This window comes from Lepus europaeus, chromosome 13, assembly GCF_033115175.1.
Source record: "Lepus europaeus isolate LE1 chromosome 13, mLepTim1.pri, whole genome shotgun sequence".
NCBI lineage: Eukaryota > Metazoa > Chordata > Mammalia > Lagomorpha > Leporidae > Lepus > Lepus europaeus.
In genome coordinates, this window is record NC_084839.1 from 21130038 (window position 1) to 21153187 (window position 23150).

Genomic DNA, 23150 nt, shown 5'->3' on the forward strand with positions numbered 1-23150 from the left:
ACCATTTTCAAATTGCCTTTTACTTCTTCTCCCTCCCTCCCTCCCTCCCTCAAAGATTTATTTATTTATTTATTTGAAAGGGTCACAGAGACAAATCTTCCGTATACTGGTTCACTCCCCAAGATGGTCATAATGGCCAGTGCTGGGTCAGGCCCAAGCCAGGAACTTTATCCTGGTATCCCATGTGGGTGGCAGGGTCCCACAACACTTGGGCAATCTTCTGCTGCCCCTCCCAGGCCACTAACAGGGAGGTAGATCAGAAGTGGAACAGCCAGAAAGCAAACTGGCACCCATACAGGATGCCAGTGTTGCAGGTGCCAGATTTACCTGCTGTACTACAATGCTGGCCCTGATTGTATGTTTCTTGATTCAGCTTTTACTTATAAACATTCTTTGACTAACTTCTTTGAAAAAATTTTCATTTTTATTTGGAAGGCAGAGACAAAGAGAAATCTTCCAGATGGTAGTTCATTTACCAAATGCCTTGAACAGCCAGGTCTGGGCCAGGCCAAAGCCAGGAGCCTGGACTCAATCTGGGTCCCCTTGTGGGTGGCAGGAATCCAAGCACCTGAGCTATTACATGTTGCCTACCATGATGCACAGCAGGAGTAAGCTGGATTGGAGGTGGAGTAGGGAGTGGAATTGAGATACTCCAGCATATAATGCTGGCGACCCAAACGGCACCCTAACCTCTGCACCAAATACCTTACCCTTCCCAAAATTACTTTTAAGGGATGTATATTATCCCATCAAGAATCTCTCCTACCATGACTCATTGGACATGTAGTTTATTTTCAGTTTTTCCTAACACATTGCTGTGATGAACAAATTTTGTGTGTATAATTTAATTCTTACTCTGTTTCTCAGCAATGTGGAAGATCAGGTTCAAAAATATGAATGTTCTGTAATATATAGATACTTGTCAACTTTTCTCCCCAAAGACTCATGAGATTAGACCATGTATTTATTTGCTGTTTTATTACTTTAAATTAGAGATTGATTGAAATAGTTCATATATTTTGATTGCTGTTAAAGGTCATATCATTTTCTTCATTATGAGTTTTAGGAAGTTTGAGATTATCAAACTCAAATTTACTTTTTACTAGTACTTTATTTAAAGATGAAAATGACAGCTTTGAGTTTGATCACTTCTTTCTTTTTATTAGGATTACATGATTACTGTCAAAGAATATTGATACATACATAGGAATGAATTTTGTTTTAAATATCAAATTGATAATTTTAGCTTTTGTTTATTTTTACAGTAAGACAAAAGAGAATGAAAGAAGTAGATAACCTTGAAAGTATAAAAGAAGAATGGTAAGTTAATTCATACTATGAATTTTTTGTTAATACTTTTGTTAGTATTTTTCTCACTTTTATTATATTTTCTTTTTTAAAAAAAGATTTATGTATTTATTTATTTGAAAGGCAGAATTACAGAGAGGGAGAGGCAGAGGTGGAAACAGAGAAGTCTTCCATCTGCTGGAAGATGGCCACAATGGTCAGGGCTAGGCCAGACTGAAGCCAGGAGTCAGGATCTTTATCCAGGTCTCCCACATGGGTGCAGGATCCCAAGAACTTGGGCCAGCTTCTGCTGCTTTCCCAAGGGAGCTGGATTGGAAGTGGAATAGCCGGGACCAAACCAGCGCCCATATGGGATGCTGGCGCTTCAGATGGCAGCTTAACCTGCCACACCACAGTGTAGGCCTCATATATTTCTTTTTTAAAGAGATTTATTTATTTATTTGAAAGTCAGAGAAATCTTCTATCCATTGGTTCACACCCCAGATGGCTTAACGGCCAGGGCTGGGTCAGGCCAAAGCCAAGAGCTTCTTCCACATCTCCCACTTGTGGGTGGCAGGGGCCCAATACTTGGCCATCTTCTGCTGCTTTTTCCAGGCCATTATTAGGGAGCTGGATTGAAAGTGGAGCACCTGGGACATGAACTGGTGTCCATATGGGAAGCCAGTATTGCAGGAGGTGGCTTTACCTGCTATACCACAATGCCAGCACCCTATATATATATATTTTATTTATTAAGATTTATTTTTTTATTTGAAAGGCAGTTATGGAGAGGCAGAGGCAGAGAGAAAGAGACAGACCCAGACCTTCCATCTACTGGTTCATTTCCCAAATAGCCACAACATCTGGGACTGAGCCAGGCTGAAACTAGGAGCCTGGAACTCGATCTAGTTCTGCCACTTGGTGACAGTGGCCCAAGTACTTGGGCTGTCTTCCACTGCTTTTCCAGGAGCATGAACAGGGAGCTAGATTACCAGAAGAGGAGCAGCTGGGGCTAGAACTGGCACCCATGTGGGATGCCAGCGCCTCAGGCCAGGGCTTTAACCCTCTGTGCCACAGCGCAGTCCCCAGGGAGCTAGATCATCAGTGGAGCAGCCAGGCCTCAAACCAATGCTTATGTGGGATGCAGGCATTACAGGTGACAACTTAACCCACTGTACCACATTGCTGGTCTGCTCCTTGTTTTTAATTCTATTCCACTGACAGAGAAATTAAGTTTTTTTTTAAAGATTTATTTTATTTATTTGAAAGACAGTTACATAGAGAGGTAGAGACAGAGAGAGAGGTGTTGTACCTGCTGGTTAACTTCCCAGATGGCCGCAACGGCCGGAGCTGTGCCTATCCGAAGCCAGGAGCCAGGAGCTTCTTCTGGGTTTCCCATGGGGGTGCAGGGGCCCAAGGACTTGGGCCATCCTCTACTGTTATCCCAGACCATAGCAGAGAGCTGGATCAGAAGAGGAGCAGCCAGGACTAGAACCGGTGCCCAAATGGGATGCCAGCACTTTAGGCCAAGGCATTAACCCACTGTACCACAGTGCCAGCCCCAGTAAGTGTTTTTTTAAAGGTTTATTTTATTTGAAATGGATACAGAGAGAGGTAGAGTCTGGGTGGCGGCAGGTGTGTGCGTGTGCGTGTATGTGTGTGTGTGTGTGTGTGTGTCTTCATCGGCTGGTTCACACTCCAAATGGCCACAATGGCCAGAGCTGAGTTGATCCTAAGCCAGTGCCAGAAGCTTCTTCCGGGTCTCCCATGTGGTGCAGGGGCCCAAGGACATGAGCCATCCTCTGCTGCTTCTCCAGACACATTAGCAGGGAGCTGGATTGGAAGTGGAGCAGCTGGGACTCGAACCGGTGCCCATATGGGATGCCGGCACTGCAGGCTAGAACTGTAACCCACTGCACCACAGCGTCTGCCTTGAGAAAGTAAGTTTTAGTTGTGTATGACTACCTCAGTAAAAACACAATAGTAATATATCTTGAAACAATTTTTGAACTAAATTTTGAACAGATTTACTGAGGTTACCAAATCTTTTTGTTATTTGTAAAAAAAAAAAGGGGGGGGGTGACAACTTTCTGTTCACACATTACTTCTGTTAAGGAAGAATTTTAAGTAACTGTTTTATCTTCTTGGCCTCTTGTTAGTCTATCTTGCCAGAGAAACCTGGCTTTGAACCTCATTTCTACCTTGTCTGACCTCTCTGGCCTGGACAACTAAGGTAGATTCTTTAAAAAAAAAAAAAATTGTTTATTTTTATCTGAAAGAGTTACAGAGAGGGAGGACTAGATACAGGGAGAGAGAGAAATCTTCCATCTGCTGGTTCACTCCCCAAGTGGCTTCAATGACTGGGGCTGGGCCAGGCCAAAGCCAGGAGCTTCACCTAGGTCTCCCACGTGGGTAGCAGGGATTCAAATACTTGGACCATTATCTTCTGCTTTTTCCAGGCCATTAGAAGGGAGCTGGATCAGAAGTGGAGCAGCTAGAACACAAACCAGCACCCATATGGGATGTTGGGGTTGTAGGCAACGACTTTACCCATTACCCCACAAAGCAGGCCCCAGGTGGACTATTTGATCATTGTTATCTATAAAGCAGGGACATAACCACTACGTACCAGAAAGGTTTTTTGAGAATTATGTAGCATGTATAAAGAAAGCACTTAGCATAGTGTTGTCACACATGTATCAGTCACTCAATAAAAAGGTACAAAGTTTGTTGTTCATATCAATATAGATATTCTAATTTATCTGAGATGAAATACTTTTTTTGTATTGTACTTGTTCTTTTATTGCAACCCATCAGAGAGGATAGAAAGTTTATACTTAGAAACTCCTTACACCAAGCAAATGTTATTTTTAACTTGGGTCTTTTTATTTGAAGAGTTACTTATTTATTTAAAAGGCAGGGTGAGAGATCTTCCATATGTTGGTTCCCCAAACGCCTGCAATAGCTGGGGGTGAGCCAGGCAAAGCCAGGAGCCAGGAACTCCATTCAGGTCTTCCATGTGGGTGGCAGGGGTCCAAGCACTTGAGTCATCATCTGCCTCTTTCCAGGGTACATTAGCAGGAAGATGGATTGGTAGTGGAGTAGCTGCAACTCCAACCTCTCTGATATGGGGTTCAGTTGTTTTACATGGCGGCTTAAGCCACTGTGCCATAATGCTTTCCCCTGAGCATTTTTTTCATCTCTTGGCTATTTGTATGTCTTCTTTTGAATAGTGTCTGTTTAGATCTGCCCATTTTTAATTGTATTATTTCTGTATTTTGATATTGAGTTTGAGTTCCTTATATAATTTGGCTATTAAACCTTTGTCAGCCCACATGGGAGACCAGGAGAAGCACCTGGCTCCTGGCTTCAGAGCAGCAAGATGCACCGGCCGCAGCAGCCGTTGGAGGGTGAACCAACGGCAAAGGAAGACCTTTCTCTCTGTCTCTCTCACTATCCACTCTGCCTGTCCAAAAAAAAAAAAAAAGTACAAGTTGCTTTGTTACAATAAAACTAAATGTGTAAAAATATATATATATTTTATTTAAAAGGCAGGAGGGAGGAGGAAGATCCACTGGGTTGCTCTCCAAATTCCTATAATAGCCAGGTCTGGCCAGGCCAAAACCAGGAGCCTGGAACTCATCCAGGTCTCCTGTGTGGATATCAGGGACCCAACTCTTTAGGTCATCACCTGCTGCCTCCTGTGTACACATTAACAGGAAGCCAGATTCAGGAGTGGAGCTAGGACTTGAGCCCCTGTGTGCTGCTCTGGGATGCAGGTGTCCCAAATGGCATTTAAACTGCTGCACCAAGCACCCACCCCAGTAAACTTTAAGGACAATTTTAGGTTTATAGAAGAATTGAGCAGAAAGTACAGCAAGTTCCCATATCACCTCCCCTGTCACACAAACATATATTTTCTCATTACTAACATCTTACATTAGTGCATTATGTTTGTTAAATTTGAGAATATTGATACATTATTATTATTATCATGTTGCTTGCAGATAATTAATTAATTAATTTGGAAGGTAAAGGAACCATCTCCCATTCACTGGTTCACTCCCAAAATGCCCACAATAGCTGGGGTAGGCCAGGCGCCCGGAACCCAGTCTGGGTCTCCAACGTGGGTGACAGTGACTGAACTACTCAGCTATCACCTTCCAGAGAGCAGAACCAGGACTCAAGTCCAGGCACTTTGACATGGGATGTGAACGTCCCAAGCAGTGGCTGAACCACTGCACCAAACTCCTGCCCCAGCACATTATTATTAAACATATTTTGCATTTGGATTCACTCTGCATTGCACAGTTCTATAGAGTTTGATAAATGTTATTGTAAACGATGCTGTGTTTTTAAATTTTAAATGCCAACTCTTCATTGCTAGTATATAGTAAAGCCCTTGACTTTGTTTATTAACCTTGTATTCTGCAGTCTTCATATAATTGCTTATTAGTCCCAGGAGTTTTTGTTGTTGTTGATTCTTTTGGATTTTCTGCATACAGAAAATCGGTGAACAAAGATAGTTTTATTTCTTCCTTCCTAATCTATATACCTTTTATTTCCTTTTCTTATCCTACCAAATTTAGCTAATACAACGTTGATGTGATATGATGAGAGGGAACATCCTTGTCCTGTTCATACTCTTAAGGGGAAAACATCTAGTGTGAGGTTAGCTGTAGGTTTTTGTAGACTTTTTTTTTTCTCTTTAATATTTATTTACTTATTTGAAAGGCAGAGTTTTAGAGGGAGAGGGAGAGAGAGAGGGAGAGAAAGATATTTTCCATATACTTGTTCACTCCCCAAATAATGGCTGGGCTGTTCTGTCTCAAGCCAGGAGACCAGAACTCCATCCAGGTCTCCTACTGGAGTTACAGGGGCCCAAGTACTTGGGCCATCTTCTGCAGCTTTCCCATTCATAGAGCAGGGATCTGAATCAGAAGCAGAGCAGCCAGGACTTGAATCAGCACTCCAGTATGGGATTCTGGTGTCACAGGCAGCAGCCACAGTGCTGCCTCCTGTAGATATTTGTTATCAAGTTGAAAAGTTCCTCTGTGTTTCTAGTTAGCGGTTTCATCATGCATGGGTGTTGGGTATTGTCAATTGCTTTTTCCTCCATATGTTGATATGAATATATCTTTTTCTTCTTTAGCTTTTTGATGGATTAATAGAGTTTCAAATGTTGAACCAGCCTTTCATCCCTAGAATAAGTTCTACTTGGTTATAGTCTATAATTTTTTTTTTTTTTTTTGGACAGGCAAAGTGGACAGTGAGAGAGGGGGACAGAGAGAAAGGTTTGCTGTTGGTTCACCCTCCAATGGCCACCGCGGCCGGCACACCGCACTGATCCGAAGGCAGGAGCTAGGTGCTTCTCCTGGTCTCCCATGGGGTGCAGGGCCCAAGCACTTGGGCCATCCTCCACTGCACTCCCGGGCCACAGCAGAGAGCTGGACTGCAAGAGGGGCAACTGGGACAGAATCCAGCGCCCCAACTGGGACTAGAACCCGGTGTGCCGGGGCCGCAAGGCAGAGGATTAGCCTATTGAGCCGCGGCGCTGGCCTATAATTGTTTTTACACATTGTTTTATTCAATTTGCTAATATTGTCTTGATGATTTTTCATCTGTGTTCATGAGATATTTTCTGTCATTTTCCTTTCTTGTCCCCTCTTTGATTTTAGCATGAGGGTAGTTCTGTCTTTGTAGAATGAGTTAGAATTGTCCTATTTTCTGGAAGATATTGTACACAATTGATATCATTTCTTCCTTAAATGCTTGGTAGGGTTCATCAATGGACTCATTTTCCTCTGGCACCTGTTATAGATTCTCTGTTTCTTCTAGTGTGAGTTTTAGTGGACTGTACCTTTCAAGGAATTTGTCTATTTCATCTAAGTTAATCAGATTTGTGGGCATAGAGCTGTTCATACTGCCTATCCTTTTTTTTTTTTTTTTTTTTTTGTCTACCAGGAGACTCTGAGACTCACCAGAGCCCCAGTTTCTGAACTATATCTTAGAAGTACCTCTTGTTATAGTTATATTCTGTTTTAGCTATTTCTTGCTGTGATGATACATAGTATACAGATGACATGACTCTGTATATATCTGAATCTCTATAAACATAGGCCATTTCTTATTTTTATTTGTCCAAAACCACTATAATATATACTCAGTGAATGAGTGACTTGATTCACATGATGAAATTTAATAGAATTTTTATACCAAATAGATAACATGAAAGAATAAAACTTCAGCTACTCTGGGTGCTCAGAAGAAAAAAATATAGAGAGCACAATGGATATTAGATTACTGTCTAATATTTGAGAGCTAGTATGCCAATGTATGCACTGATACTCTACCATATGACCACATACAAGGTTTGTGTGTATCATCATTTAATCTTCACAGTAGCCATGTGAGATAAGTAGTAGTGTCTGTATTTTACAGATGATGAAACGAAACCATACAGAAGTTAATTTTCTTACACAGTGTCAGTGTTGACTATGTGAAGGCACCTAAACTCAGATGCTAATGCCTAGACTTTTGGGCAGTTTGCTGTACTGCTGAACAGCTGTACGGATGGAAAGGAGGGGGAATCCCTGATATCATAAGAAATCCTTTTGAGGGGGCTGGTGCTGTGGCATAACAGGTTAAGCCACTTCCAACCCCAGCATCCCATATGGGCACTGGTTCTAGTCCTGGCTGCTCCACTTCCAATCCAACTTCCTGCTAATGGCTGGGGAAGACCAGGCCCATGCGCTTGGAGACCCAGATGAAACTACTGGCTTCTGTCTGACCCAGCCGTGGCTGCTGCAGCCACTTGGGGAATAAACTAGCAGATGGAGGATCCCCCCCCCCCTTCCTCTCTCTCTCTCCTCTTCTCTTCTCTTCCTCTCTCTGTGTAACTGTCTTTCAAATGAATAAATCTTTTTTTAAAAAAGAAAAGAAATCTCTTGGGGCCATGAGTGTTTCTGTGTAAGAAGTATCCTGTCAGTGCTTTGGAAAAGGCAGAATTAATACTTTGTGATATTAAAGAGTGTTCTGAGAACACATAGAGAGCATTTCCTAGGGAAGTAAAAAGAGTATACTTGAGTTAAAATATTTTCCTATCAGTGTTCTTATAATAATACAATGAGGGCTTTTTTGAGAGACGTTCCAGTTCGTACCTGTTAGAGTAACTGAGAAGAGAGCCTGAGCTCCAGACAGAGCGGGAGCATTCCTTAACTAGAACAGCACAGGTGGTCAATAGTATTTCTTTTTCTTTCTTCTTCTTTTTTTTTCTTTTTTGTTTATTTGTTTAGGGTTTGTGAATCAGGATCTGACAATCAACGTCATAATAACAATCGACAAACGAATTGTGAGTATTTTGTTGACAGCCTTTTTGAGGAAGCACAGAAGGTTGGTGCCAAGTGCTTATCCCCCACTGAACAAAAGAAACAGGTAAAGAGCAATTTTTTTCTCTTCCATTATTTCTCAAAATATCAATCTTTTAGAAGCTCCCTGAATGCAGAGCTGTTTTCTTTTAATAGTATGATCTTATTTATCCTTTTTACTGTGTAGATTTTGTGTGTTACAGAAACAGCTGTGGGTAAAAGTGCTGGTACCTCAGCAGGAACCAAGGCAGTGACAACAGATTGTACTAATAATTGTATTTCTTGTTTGCATTCCAAAAATTAGTTTCAATTTAAAATGTCCTTAATGAAGCAGTGAAATTTGCACATTTCAATATTCTGTGTGACAAAATGTTAACTGTACATAAAAGACATTTCTATAATTTACAGAAATGTCTTGAAAAGTTCAGTTATTTAAGATAGTGAATGGACTGTCTGCTTTTTCATGGTATATGGTTTTTGCACAAAATAATGATTTACACATAGATTTGGTTATGCAGACCTAGATATTTGGCAGGCATTTTCTTACAATGAATGGAGTGACCTTGGCACAACTAATATTTGTTGCAAATGATTAGATTTTATTTAACCAACTTTCAATAAAAATGTGAATTTAGGAAAATTGCCACTGTACACTTGACACCTTCTCATAACTTAAAAGAACTTCCTGATGAAATCAGTGTCTTTTTAATGAATGTGATTTTCAACTGTATAATGAAATATGTCAACATTTGTAAGATTCACTCAGAGAACCAGTGTTTTCCAGATGACCAATAAATGATATAAAATTATATATGAGTAAAAGCCAAACTGTCATATACTAAATGATTTTAATGGAGTAAGAATATAAAAATATCACTGATTGGTTTTAGATTCCACATGCAGATGGCTATTCAAATAATTTTTCAGATACTGCCACTTATAAATGTCAAAGAAGAACATACTGAAAAGGCTACTAACATACTTTTATCAAAATAACATCACAGCAGACTAAAAGCAGTAGTAATTTTCAGAATCTAACTGACTTTTTTGAAGTCAGACATCAAAAGGATTTAAGAAAAACCTTTTCAAAACCTGTTGAAGTTAAGGCCGGCACCGTGACTCAATAGGCTAATCCTCCACCTGTGGCGCCGGCACACCGGGTTCTAGTCCCGGTCGGGGCGCCGGATTCTGTCCTGGTTGCCCCTCTTCCAGGCCAGCTCTCTGCTGTGGCCCAGGAGTGCAGTGGAGGATGGCCCAAGTGCTTGGGCCCTGCACCCCATGGGAGACCAGGAGAAGCACCTGGCTCCTGCCTTTGGATAAGCGTGGTGTGCCGGCTGCAGTGCGCCGGCCGCGGTGGCCATTGGAGGGTGAACCAATGGCAAAGGAAGACCTTTCTCTCTGTCTCTCTCTCACTGTCCACTCTGCCTGTCCAAAAAAAAAAAAAAAAAATCTGTTGAAGTGAAATGGACACTATGAGAAAGAGTGACTTGATCAGCCCTTGTGCTGACTGTTGATGAACAACTTAATACTTTATCCCTTTTAGTAATTATTTTGTTCTACTTAATACTATTGGTTGAACTCTTTAATTAACACACAATTATTCTTAGGTGTTTAAATTTAACTGAAAAGTGATCCCTGTTAAATATAAGAATGGGAATAAGAGATAGAGGAGATGTACAGTTTGGGAATGCTCAATCAGACTTGCCCCAAAGGTAGAGTTAGAAATGTGCCAGGGGATTCCAATTCAATCCCATCAAGGTGGCATGTACCAATGCCATCTCACTAGTCAAAGTGATCAATTTCAGTTCACAGTTGATGATAATGAAAGGATTAAGAGTCAAAGGGATCCCATAAACAAGACTAGTGTCTGCTAATACTAACTGATATAATTAAAAATGAGAGAACTATCCAACATGGGAAGGGGGATACAAGGCAGACTCATAGAATGGCAGATGTCCTAAATAGCACTCTGGCCTCAGAATCAGCCCTTAAGGCATTCGGATCTGGCTGAAGAGCCCATGAGAGTATTTTAGGCATGGAAAGCCAAGACACTCTGGCAAAAAAAAAAAAAAAAAAAAAAAACACCTAAATGAAAGATCTCTGCGAGTGAGATCCCAGTGAAAAGTACAGGCCAGGCCATCAAAGAATGAGGTACCATTCTCTGAAGGGAGGAGAGGACTTCCACTTTGACTATGACCTTCTCTAAATAAGATTGAAGTCAGTGAACTCAAGAGGCGTCCATAGCCTTGGCAACTCATGACAAGAGCCTCGGGTGATTACTGATGCCATAAACAAGAGTATCAGTTGTTAAGTCAACAACAGGAGTCACTGTGCACTTACTCCCATGTAGGATCTCTGTCCTTAATGTGTTATACAATGTAAATTAATGCTATAACTAGTACCCAAACAGTACTTTACACTTTGTGTTTCTGTGTGGGTGCAAACTGTTGAAATCTTGACTTAATATATACTAAATTGATCTTCTGTATATAAAGATAATTGAAAATGAATCTTGATGTGAATGGAAGGGGAGAGTAGCGGGAGATGGGAGGGTTGCGGGTGGGAGGGAAGTTATAGGGGGAAAAAAGCCACTGTAATCCAAACGCTGTACTTTGGAAATTTATATTTATTAAATAAAAGTTTAAAAAAAAAAAACCTTTTCATTCTGATTTACATACAAGATTAGTTTAAAATTTTATCAAAATTTAAGTTATAAAATTTAATGTATGGCAGGCTCATGTTGAAAAATAACAGCCCTGTTACTCCTTGGTTCTGATGCCTGTTTCCAAGAGGCAACCATTTGTGACTTAGCTCATTCTTCTAGGGTGAGCTTTGTGCTTTTGATAATATACTAACAGTCATATTTCTTGATTTTTTTTTAGATTCTGAAATTATGTATGTATTGACTTTTTATTATAGAAAGTGAAGATTTAGCACTTTTTTTTCTTTTTTAAAGATTTTGATTTAATAAATCTTATAATTAAAAAAAAAAAAGGAGAGGGCCCGACACTGTGGCATAGCCAGTAAAGGCGCTGGCTGCAGTGCTGGCATCACAAATGGGGGCTGGTTCAAGTCTTCACTGCTCCACTTCCAGTCTAGCTCCCTGCTATGGCCTGGGGAAGCAGTGGAAGGTGGCTGAAATACTTGGGCCCCTGGACCCACGTGGGATACCCGGAAGAAGCTCCTGGCTTTGGCCTAGCTCAGCTCCGGCCATTTGGGGAATGAATCGATGGATGGAAGATCTCTCTCCCTCTCTGTCTCTCCTTCTCTTTCTGTAACTCTGCCTTTCAAATAAAATGGATAAATCTCTTTTAAAAAAAGATTTTTATTTATTTGAAAAGTGGATACAGAGAGAAGAGACACACACACACAGAGAGATCTTTCAAATGTTGGTTCACTCCCCAAATGGCTGCAATGGTTGGGGCTGGGTCAGGCCAGAGCCAGGAGCTTCTTCCAGGTCTTCCACATGGGTGCAGGGGCCCAAGTACTTGGATCATCTTCCACTGCTTTCCCAGGCCATAGCAAAGAGCTGGGTCAGAAGAGAAGCAGGCATGAACAGGCGCCCATTTGGGATGCCGGCGCCACAGGCAGGGGCTTGACCTACTACACCACAGCTCTGGCCCCAGCTTTACATTATTCTTTTTTGTTTGTTTGTTTTTTTGATAGGCAGAGTGGACAGTGAGAGAGAGAGAGAGAGAGAGGTCTTCCTTTGCTGTTGGTTCACCCTCCAATGACCGCCGCGACTGGCGCGCTGCGGCTGGCGCACCGCACTGATCTGAAGGCAGGAGCCAGGTGCTTATCCTGGTCTCCCATGGGACATTATTCTTAATATTCAAAGTCATTTCAAATGAAGTTCTTCTAACTGTTGAGATGTCTGTTCAAGCAGAGGTCTTTCCTACACAGTTGTCCTGAAAGATGGACAGAACACAGAACAAATGAGTCCTTTTCCAAGTGAGTTCCCTTGGAAAAAAATTAACGGTTTATTTAAAAATATTACCTGTCATGAGTCATTTGATTTTTTAAAAAGATTTATTTATTTGAAAGAGTTACAGAGAGAGAGAAAGATCTTCCATCTGCTGGTTCACTCCCCAGATGGCCACAACAGCTAGGGCTGGGCCAGGCCAAAGACAGGAGCTTCATCTGAGGCTCCCATGTGTGTGACAGGGGCCCAAACACTCTGGCCGTCTTCCACTTCCTTTCCCAGGCTGTTAGCAGGGAGCTGAATCCAAAGTGAAGCAGCAGGGACACCACCTGGTGCCTCTATGGGATTTCAGCATTGCAGGCAGAGGCTCTACCCGCTACACCACAGTGCTGGCCCTACCATTTGATTTTTATACATTATTTTGTGTATTTTATGTTGAAAGTGTTCTCTTAAGAAGAATACATACAGCAATAGAAATTCTCATGACTTTTAACCTGACATTTTATTAATACACACTTTTTTACTGTTTTGCAGGTAGATGTAAGTATAAAGTTATGGAAAAACGGATTCACAGTCAATGATGATTTCAGAAGTTATTCTGATGGTGCAAGTCAGCAGTTTCTGAACTCCATCAAAAAAGGGTAAACATTCTTTGTAAATGGGTTATTTTCAGCATGTTTCATGTGGAAGAATCCTTTTTGGTGTTCTTTACTCGCTCCTAGTGTGTTGATATTATATATACCAATAGAGCCAATATTATATAATATAATATATAATATAATATATATATTATATATATAATATAATATAATATAATATAATAGAGCCAATATTATATAATCCACCCTGCTGCCCTACCCACACTGAACAGGAATCCTGAGACTGAAAAGTTAAGCAGGAAGGTCCATATAAGAATAAAGGAATTTATTTGGGCAACTCACATACAGGATTCCAGAACAGGGTAACAAGTGGTCTGGGCCCAGCTGTAGCAAGGCTTATTCTGCACAGAACAGTAGAAAAAGCAAGGTTTTAGAATAGAAATCATAAGTAAGCTGGAGGTTGGAGCTCGTGTTAACAGTAGTAGTCTTGGGGGCTGGCGCTGTGGCATAGCAGATAAAGCTGCCATTTCGACACCAGCATTCTATATGGGTGCTGGTTTGAGTCCCAACCGCTCCACTTCCGATCCAGCTTCCTGCTAATGGACTGAGAAAGCAGTGGAAGATGGTCCAAGTACTTAGCACCTGCACCCATTTGGGAGACCCAGAAAAAGCTCTGAACACCAGGCTTTGGACCGGCCCAGCTCTTACTGTAACAACAGAAAGCCCTGGGACTGGCAGGGTGGAGTAGTGAGTAAAACCACCGCCTGTGATGCTGGTATGCCATATGAGCTCTGGTTCCAGTCCTGGCTGTTGCACTTCTGACCTAGCTCCCTGCTAATGTACCTAGGAAGGTAGTGGAAGATGGCCCAAGTACCTGGGCTCCTGCACGTACATGGAAGACCCAGGTGAAGTTTCTGGTTTTTGCCTGGCCCAGTCCTGGCTGTTATGGGCATTTGGGGAATGAAGCAGCAGATGAAAGTTCTCTCTCTCCCTCTCTCCCTCTCTGCCTCTCTGCCTCTCTGCCTCTCTGCCTCTCTCCCTCTCTCCCCCTCTCTCTCCCTCTCCCCCTCTCCCTCTCTCCCTCTCTCCCTCTCTCTCTCTCCCTCTCTCTCTCTCCTGGAGCTCCTGTAAGCTCTGTTCTCCTGGAGCTTTTGTTGTTCACAAGAGGCTGTCTGTGGGATACTAGACACAGCATCAAACTGTGGCAAAATCCTACCTGTATTACTTAAATCTCTGTTAGCAGAATCAAATGTGAAAACATTTTTAAAAATTGTAATACATTTACTATTTCACCTTTGTCATTTGCACAGTAAATATGTATTTCATTGAAAAACTAAAATGAGAGCTCTGTTTTTCTAGCACAGTTCTAGTCCTTTTTGACCACCTATAAAAAGTAACCAAAATGCTGTATTTAGCTGTGAATAGTCATCAAATGGTTTTTGACTTTTGTACTGTTTTAGGTACTGCTATAAAACTCATGCTGTTTATGAATTTATGGTCGTAAAAATTATATTGTTCTTGGGTATTAGTATTGTTTTAAATACATTTAGTTAATTATAGGGAATATTATATACCTTTTATTTCTATATATTCTCCAGGTTATTTTTTAATATATAGAATGTTTTTCAGAGAAAACTGTAGGAACTTTATCATCTTGTTTCCTTTTCTTCCAAGGGAATTGCCTTCAGAATTACAGGGAGTTTTTGATAAAGAGGAGGTAGATGTGAAAGTTGAAGATAAGAAAAATGAAGTGTGCCTGTCAACGAAGCCTGTGTTCCAGCCCTTCTCAGGACAGGGCCACCGACTGGGAAGGTGAGGACGCTTATCACAGGTGGTTTCCGTGAGCAGAGGTGACTAATACTTGCTCCAGCATTCTTTTACCCATGTAGATGACATGTATTACAAAGCTTATTATTTCTCCCACTGGAAATTAGATTTTTTTAAAGATTTATTTGTTTGAAAGAGTTATAGAGAGAGGTGGAGACAGAGAGGTCTTCCATCTGCTGGTTCACTCCCCAAATGACCACAACAGCCAGAGCTGGGCCTATCCAGAACCAGGGCTTTCTCCCGTGTTTTCCACACGAGTGCAGGGGCCCAATGACTTGGACCATTTTCTGTTGCTTTCCTAGGCCATGGAGGTGGATCAGAAGTGGGGCAGCTGGGACTTGAGCCAGTACTGCAGGCCAAGGCTTTAACCCACTATACCACAGCACCAGCCCCCAAGAAATGGGATTTTTTTTTTTTTTTTTTTGACAGGCAGAGTGGACAGACAGAGAGAAAGGTCTTCCTTTGCCGTTGGTTCACCCTCTAATGGCCGCCGCGGCCGGCGCGCTGCAGCTAGCACACCGCACTGATCTGAAGCCAGGGGCCAGGTGCTTCTCCTGGTCTCCCATGCGGGTGCAGGGCCCAAGCACTTGGGCCATCCTCCACTGCACTCCTGGGCCACAGCAGAGAGCTGGCCTGGAAGAGGGGCAACAGGGACAGAATCTGGCGCCCTGACCGGGACTAGAACCCGGTGTGCCAGTGCCGCAAGGCGGAGGATTAGCCTATTGAGCCGCAACGCCGGCTGGAAATGGGATTTTTTTTTTTTTTTTTTTTTAAATTTTTGACAGGCAGAGTGGACAGTGAGAGAGAGAGAGACAGAGAGAAAGGTCTTCCTTTGCCGTTGGTTCACCCTCTAATGGCCGCCGTGGTAGCGCGCTGCGGCCGGCGCACCGTGCTGATCCGATGGCAGGAACCAGGTGCTTATCCTGGTCTCCCATGGGGTGCAGGGCCCAAACACTTGGGCCATCCTCCACTGCACTCCCTGGCCACAGCAGAGAGCTGGCCTGGAAGAGGGGCAACCGGAACAGGATCGGTGCCCCGACCGGGACTAGAACCCGGTGTGCCGGCGCCGCAAGGCGGAGGATTAGCCTGTTGAGCCACGGCACCGGCCCGGAAATGGGATTTTTAATGTTAGTTTTTTATGACTCCTAAGTCATCTTTACCTTAACATATGCCAGAACCACCCTGAATAATGAGTTTTATTTTCAAAAGGATCTTGCTTATTGAGGACAAAGTTGGATGATGAATCATTTACTCTTCTTTGTGCCTACCAGTTGAACTTTGCCAGTAATTCTACAGAGAACATATACTAGTTGTTGAATATCTGAGATTGCCTGCAACATTTTATTCGAGATCAGTATCTGAATTTTGAGATTGAAAAGCAACAGATTAAACAACCACCTGGAACGCCATCCCAGCTGCTCTAACTTCGAACTAGTTCCCCTGTATATGTACCTAGGAAAGCAGTGGAAGATGGTCCAAGTACTTGGGCCCCTGCCACTTTCATGAGAGACCTGGAAGAAGTTTCTGGCTCCTGGCCCAGACTGGCCATTGTGAACCAGCAGATGGAAGATCTTCCTCTCTCTGTCTCTGCCTACCTCTCTCTGTCACTCTGCCTTTTTTTTTTTTTTCAAGATTTTATTTTTTTATTTGAGAGGTAGATTACAGAGAGAAAGGTCCTTTACCTGCTGGTTCACTCTGCAGAGGGCTGCAACAGCCAGAGCCAAGCATATCCAAAGCAAGGAGCCAGGAGCCTCCTCCAGGTCCCCCATGCAGGTGCAGGAGCCTGAGTACCTGGGCCATCCTCCACTGCCCTCCCAGGCCACAGCAGAGAGCTGGATTGGAAGAGGAGGAGGCAGGGTATGAACCGGCACCCAGACAGGACTCTGGCACCGCAGGCAGAAGCCCAGCCCACCACAGCACTGGCCCCCACTGTGCCTTTCAAGTACATGTATGCATATTTCTTTTCTTAAATTAAAATATACCGATAAAGTTAGTGTCAGTATCGAAAAACTATGCCCTATGACACACTATGCAAACAAATCAGATATGGAGTCATTTTGCTTTTCTTAAATTCTCATTTTAATTATGAAGATTGGTAAGGTAGATATTTGTGCACACAAACAATTCTGCATGTGTCTGAGACTAATTAGGAAGCACTTCTTTTTTTCTTTATAACTCAAGGATTAATTTCTGTTGAGAATTTGTAGCTCCTTTTAGAAATGTATGCTGGGTCATACTTAAAGGTAAAAGTTTATACATATATCAGCCGTATAAAATGTTCTGTAAAGTATGGTTTTCATAATACTGGTAACAGTATATCCACCTGGCTTTCTATAATCTGACAAGTTAGTTGTATATGCGTAATTCCATTCAGTTCTTAGAACCATCATGTATTGCAGACATAACAAAAATGAAATCTTTAATTATGACTGAGGAGATAGCTGTAACTTTAAAAATCTTCCTAAATGCTTTACTTGATATAAATTTTATATAATAATTAATGATAAAGCTCTGCTCAGTGGGAGAACATGTCTCACTTTGCTGTCTGGATTTTTTTTTTTTAGTGCCACACCAAAAATTGTTTCTAAAACAAAGATTCTTGAAGTTGAAAATAAAAGTAATTTGTCTACTGTTCCACTGAACAACTTGGAACCCATCACTAATGTACGGATTTGGTTAGCCAATGGGAAAAGGATTGTCCAGAAATTTAACATTTCTCATAGGTGAGTCTTCTGTTTTGATGTGTGTTTGTTGTTGTTTTTTTTTCCCCCTAAGTTTAAATTTCATTTCTTCTTTTCAGTCAACAGTGTTTTTTCAAAAAAAAAAATATTTAAAATGCAGAATTAGAACGATCCTCCATCTGCTGGATCATTCCCCAAGTGGCCCAATGGCTAGGGCTGGGTCAGGCTGAAGTCAGGAGCCAGGAACTCCATTCGCATCTCCCATGTGGGTGGCAGGGGCACAAGCACGTAGGCTTTGTGGTGCTGCTTATCCAGGCCCATGAGCAGGGAGCTGGATCAGAAATGGAACAAATGGGATTCGATCTGACATGGGATACCAGTGTTGCAGACAGTGGCTTAACCCACTGTGCCACAACTCTGACCCACAACAGTGGTTTTTAACAGTTAACCAAGGATTTTATTAATAAATAGTTCTCAGGGCCAGTGTTTTATTTTTAGTTTTGATAATCCAGCAAGCTACAATTTGAAAAATGCCCTCCATGAAAAAAAATATGGTGTTCGTTTTGTGTTTCCACTCTTTTAAGGCTCTTTGAGCAACCTATGTAGGAGGGCTACTTCATCAGTGATCACGGCTGAGACTCCTCTTACAATATCTTTTTAAACTCCGATCCTTAGTTGCCCTTTACGTTCCTTTGGTTTGTCTGGTTTTATTGTATCTTCAAAGACCAGCTTTCCACTTAGTTGATTCACTATCATTGTAATATTCTTCTTCCTACTTGTTTTCTTCTCTTTGAAAATTCAGTATTCAGGCTGTGGTAAAAATAACTTTTTATATAGACAGGCCTGCGTTTCCTTATCATCTTTTGGAAGTTAAATTACTGGACCAAAGGATGTGAACATATTTAAAAGCCTTGGAGTCAGCACTGTGGCACTGCAGCCGACACCCCATATGGGCACCAGTTTAAGCCCCAGCTGCTCCAGTTCAGATCTGCTTCCTGTTAATGTGCTTGGGAACGCAGTGGAAGATAGCTCAAGTGCTTGGGCCGCTGTACACACGTGGGAGACCCAGAAGAGGCTCCTAGCTTCGTATTGATCCAACTCTGGCCATTGTGGCTTTTGTAAACCAGTGGTTGGAAGATGTCTCTCTGTCTGTCTGTCTCTCTCTCTCTCTCTGAAACTCTGCCTTTCAGATACATAAATAAATCTTTAAAAGCCTTTACTAGGGGTAGTCATTAAGCCTAGCACTGAAGACACCACTTGAGGGAGGTGCCCATATTCTACTTTGGAGTGCCAGAGTTCATCTCCCAGCTCCAGCCTCCCACTTCCTACAGACCATAGGAGGCAGCAGTGCTGGCTTCAGTAAATGGTTCCTGCCACAACATAAGAGGCCGGGATTGCATTCTGAGCTCCGAGCTTTGTCCTCGTGTGGGCATTTAGAAAAACCAACAGATGGGTGCTCTGTCCCTCAAATAACTTTTTTTTTTTTAATTCTTTTTTTTTTTTTTAATTTTTTTGACAGGCAGAGTGGACAGTGAGAGAGAGACAGAGAGAAAGGTCTTCCTTTTGCCGTTGGTTCACTCTCCAATGGCCGCCGCGGCTGGCGCTGCGACCTGCGCATCGCGCTGATCCGATGGCAGGAGCCAGGTGCTTCTCCTGGTCTCCCATGGGGTGCAGGGCCCAAGGACTTGGGCCATCCTCCACTGCACTCCCTGGCCACAGCAGAGAGCTGGCCTGGAAGAGGGGCAACCGGGACAGGATCGGTGCCCCGACCGGGACTAGAACCCGGTGTGCTGGTGCCGCAAGGTGGAGGATTAGCCTAGTGAGCCGTGGCGCCGGCCTTTTTTTTTTTTTAATTCTAAAAGCCTTTACATGTTGTATTAAGTTTGATTTAATCTGTTTCCTCAGTACTTGATTCATTTTAGTCGTATTTTCTAATTTAATACATAAATATAGAATGTCTTTTTACAATTTTTTCCTGTTTCTGTCATTTCCATTTTGTTGTTGTTTGTTATCATCATTATGGCTACATGAGCTTTTAGGTTTAATTTTCTTTTTTAAAAAGATTTATTTTATTTATTTGCAAGAGTTACAGAGAGGTAGAGACAGAGAGAGGTCTTCCATTCACTGGTTCACTCCCTAGATGGCTGCAACGGCCGGAGCTGCGCCGATCCGAAGCCAGGAGCTTCTTCCGGGTCTCCCACGTGGGTGCAGAGGCCCAAGGACTTGGGCCATTTTCTACTGCTTTCCCAGACCATAGCAGAGAGCTGGTTCAGAAGAGGAGCAGCCGGCACTAGATCTGGCGCCCATATGGGATGCCGGCGCTTCAGGCCAGGGTGTTAACCCATAGCACCGGCCCCTAGGTTTAATTTTCATTCATCCAAAATTTATTTTATAGTAGTAGGCACTTTCTAGGCACCAGGCATATTGCTGTGACCAAAAATAAAAATGCTGGGCCGGCGCCACAGCTCAATAGGCTAATCCTCCGCCTGCGGTGCCGGCACACCGGGTTCTAATCCCGGGTGGGGCTCCGGATTCTGTCCTGGTTGCCCCTCTTCCAGGCTAGCTATCTGTTGTGGCCTGGGAGTGTAGTGGAGGATGGCCCAAGTGCTTGGGCCCTGCACCCCATGGGAGACCAGGAGAAGCACCTGGCTCCTGGCTTCGGATCAGTGCGATGCGCCGGCCACAGCAGCCATTGGAGGATGAACCAAAGACAAAAGGAAGACCTTTCTCTCTGTCTCTCTCTCTCTCTCTCACTGTCCACTCTGCCTGTCAAAAAGAAAAAAAAATGCTTGCTTTTGTGTAATTTTGTTAGGAGATACAGAAAATAAACAGAATCAGTAAGTAATATAGTATTTTGGAAGATACATGCTACTGAAAAATATAAACTAGAGACAGTAATAGATAGTATGGGATTCCAGCTAGGGTGTAGAGGGCAGATGAATTCTTAATGATTATTTTTTAAATCATTTTAATCAGTTTTTTTTTTTAAGATTTATTAATTTGAAAGAGAGAGGGAGAGACAGAGAGAAATCTTCCATCTACTGGTTCACTCCCCAAATGGCTGCAAAGGCTGGGACTGGGCCAGGCTAAAGCCAGGTCTCCCATGTGGGTGCAGAAGCCCAAGGACTTGGGCCATCTTCCGCTGCTTTTCCAGGTGCATTATCAGGAACCTAGATCAGAAGTGGAGCAGCTAGGAGTTAAATTGGTACCCATATGGTATTCTGGCATTGTAGACAGAGGCTTAACCCACTGTGCCACAACACCGGCCCCCTTAATGACTTCTAATGTATCTTAAAGACTACATCTTTAAAACTGCATTTTCTTAGTAACCCTGTTAAACCAATTACTTTGCCTAAACTTTGTAATGAACATGATCACTGCTTATAGTCAGGTCCTTCATTCATTCATCTACTTAACAAATATTAAAGTTCTTATTTTTTAGTCAACTGGAAAATATTTCAGAGTGAACTTGCATACAGGGAAACACAAATGTTTACTTCGCCCGTGTACATTTTGGATATAAGAATGTTTAATTTCTGATTTTTGCTGATGCTTCTTTAGATGTTTCTTCAATTTATTTTTATGATTTATTAGTTTATTTTATTTGAAAGGTGGAGTAATAGAGGGGGAGAGAGAATGAGGTTTTCCATCTACTAGTTTGCCCCCCAAAAGACTATACAATAGCTCGGGCTGAGCCAGGCTGAAACCAGGAGGCAGGAACTCCATCCAAGTCTCCCATATGGGTGGCAGGGACTCAAGTACTTGAGCTGTCATCTGCTGCTTCCAAGGTGCATTAGCAGGGAGCTGGTGGATAAGAAATGGAGCAACCAGCACTAGAGCCATACTCCAATATAGGGTGCAGGTGCCCCAAGTGATGGTTCAACCCACTGCCTCTTTTCATTTTCTTATGATGTTGAGAGTTACAGAATATTCTTAGGATTAGCTTATTTTGTTTTTGTTTGTCATCTCATTTATGAAACTTGGGAAGGAGGTCTGGGTGTTTAAAGGAGTTTCCTTTATTTTTTAAAGATTTATTTATTTGAAAGTTTGCTGGCGCCGCAGCTCACTAGGCTAATCCTCCGCCTTGCGGCGCCGGCACACCAGGTACTAGTCCCGGTCGGGGCACCAATCCTGTCCCGGTTGCCCCTTTTCCAGGCCAGCTCTCTGCTGTGGCCAGGGAATGCAGTGGAGGATGGCCCAAGTGCTTGGGCCCTGCACCCCATGGGAGACCAGGAGAAGCACCTGGCTCCTGCCATCGGATCAGCGCAGTGCGCCGGCCGCAGCGCGCCTACCGCAGCGGCCATTGGAGGGTGAACCAACGGCAAAAGGAAGACCTTTCTCTCTGTCTCTCTCACTGTCCACTCTGCCTGTCAAAAAAAAAAAAAGATAAAAAGATTTATTTATTTGAAAGTTAGAATTACTTAGAGATCTTTCATCTGCTGGCTCATTCCCCAAATGGCCACAATGGCCAGGACTGGGCCAGGTCAAAGCGAGGCGCTTCATTCTGGTCTCCCTCATGGGTGCAGGGGCCCAAGCACTTGGGCCACCTTTTGCTGCCTTCCCAGGCACATTAGCAGGGAGCTGGATTGGAAGTGGAGCAGCTGGGACACAAGCTGGCATCCATATAGGATGCAGGCACTGCAGACGGTGGCTTAGCTGGCTGCGCCACAGCACCTGTCCCAGAATTTCCTTCATTCTTGAAATGCAGATGTGCTGAGCCTGTTACCTTCCTGTCTCCATGTGCATAGTTTGTTCGCTCCCCCATTCTTCATCCCTCACCCATAATAGCTTCATTCATCCAACCTTTCCAACTCTTCTCTCTGTTCAGACTATATTCAAATGCTTCCACCTCCAGGAATCTTTCCCCCATTCCTTTCATCTTTGTTTTCTTGCTTTTTGTATTTATATTCATTAACTTAAGCTTTGACCTTCAGTTATCCAGTTTCTGTTACAAATGTACAGGACCAAGTCATAGACTTTTCTGGGTAACTTTTCAGGTTTAATAGTGGTATATGGTGAACTGACTGAATGGAAAAATACTGTCTTAAGTGATATGCCATGTTTCATTATTTTTAGTTGCACTTTTTTACATTTTAGCATTTCTGAATTGGGGTGCATTCTGTAATCCATTGTTTTCCATGTGGCAATCATGAGACAGTTGCCTTTGCCTTAGTCTCTGCCTCCAAACATGCAAAATGTGTGTCAGTGAAGGAAAGAGCATCCCTGAGACAGAAGTGGAATAAGTGAAATTCTTTCCTTCCAACATACGGAGCATGGGTATTATATGGAAAAACATGTGCATCGGTGACTGAACCAAGATGGTTTAGAGGATCTGAGTCTGAGGGACATTTCTGTTAGGAAGAGTCACCTTATTTTATTCTACTTATATTCTCCATTTTCTGAAATCACATGCATGATTTGGTAAATGTTTATGTGAAAATAATCCTAAAAGTACTCTTTCAATAAA

At 42.7% G+C, this 23150-nt stretch overlaps 1 protein-coding gene across 3 annotated transcripts in view; it reads left to right on the forward strand.

Annotated features, from left to right (window-relative positions):
* The window catches only part of UBXN2A (UBX domain protein 2A), a 52017-nt gene that overhangs the window by 20821 nt on the left and 8046 nt on the right, over positions 1 to 23150 (forward strand). For 2 of the 3 annotated variants that reach the window (XM_062209034.1, XM_062209035.1), the window contains exons 2-6: positions 1266 to 1320; positions 8583 to 8721; positions 13111 to 13217; positions 14850 to 14987; positions 17567 to 17725. In XM_062209034.1, coding sequence (XP_062065018.1) covers positions 1280 to 1320; positions 8583 to 8721; positions 13111 to 13217; positions 14850 to 14987; positions 17567 to 17725 — 584 coding nt within the window. In that variant the 5' untranslated portion in view covers positions 1266 to 1279. Of the gene's footprint in view, positions 1 to 1265; positions 1321 to 3065; positions 3228 to 8582; positions 8722 to 13110; positions 13218 to 14849; positions 14988 to 17566; positions 17726 to 23150 lie in introns of those variants that run through there. The other variant, XM_062209032.1, reaches the window with a different exon arrangement.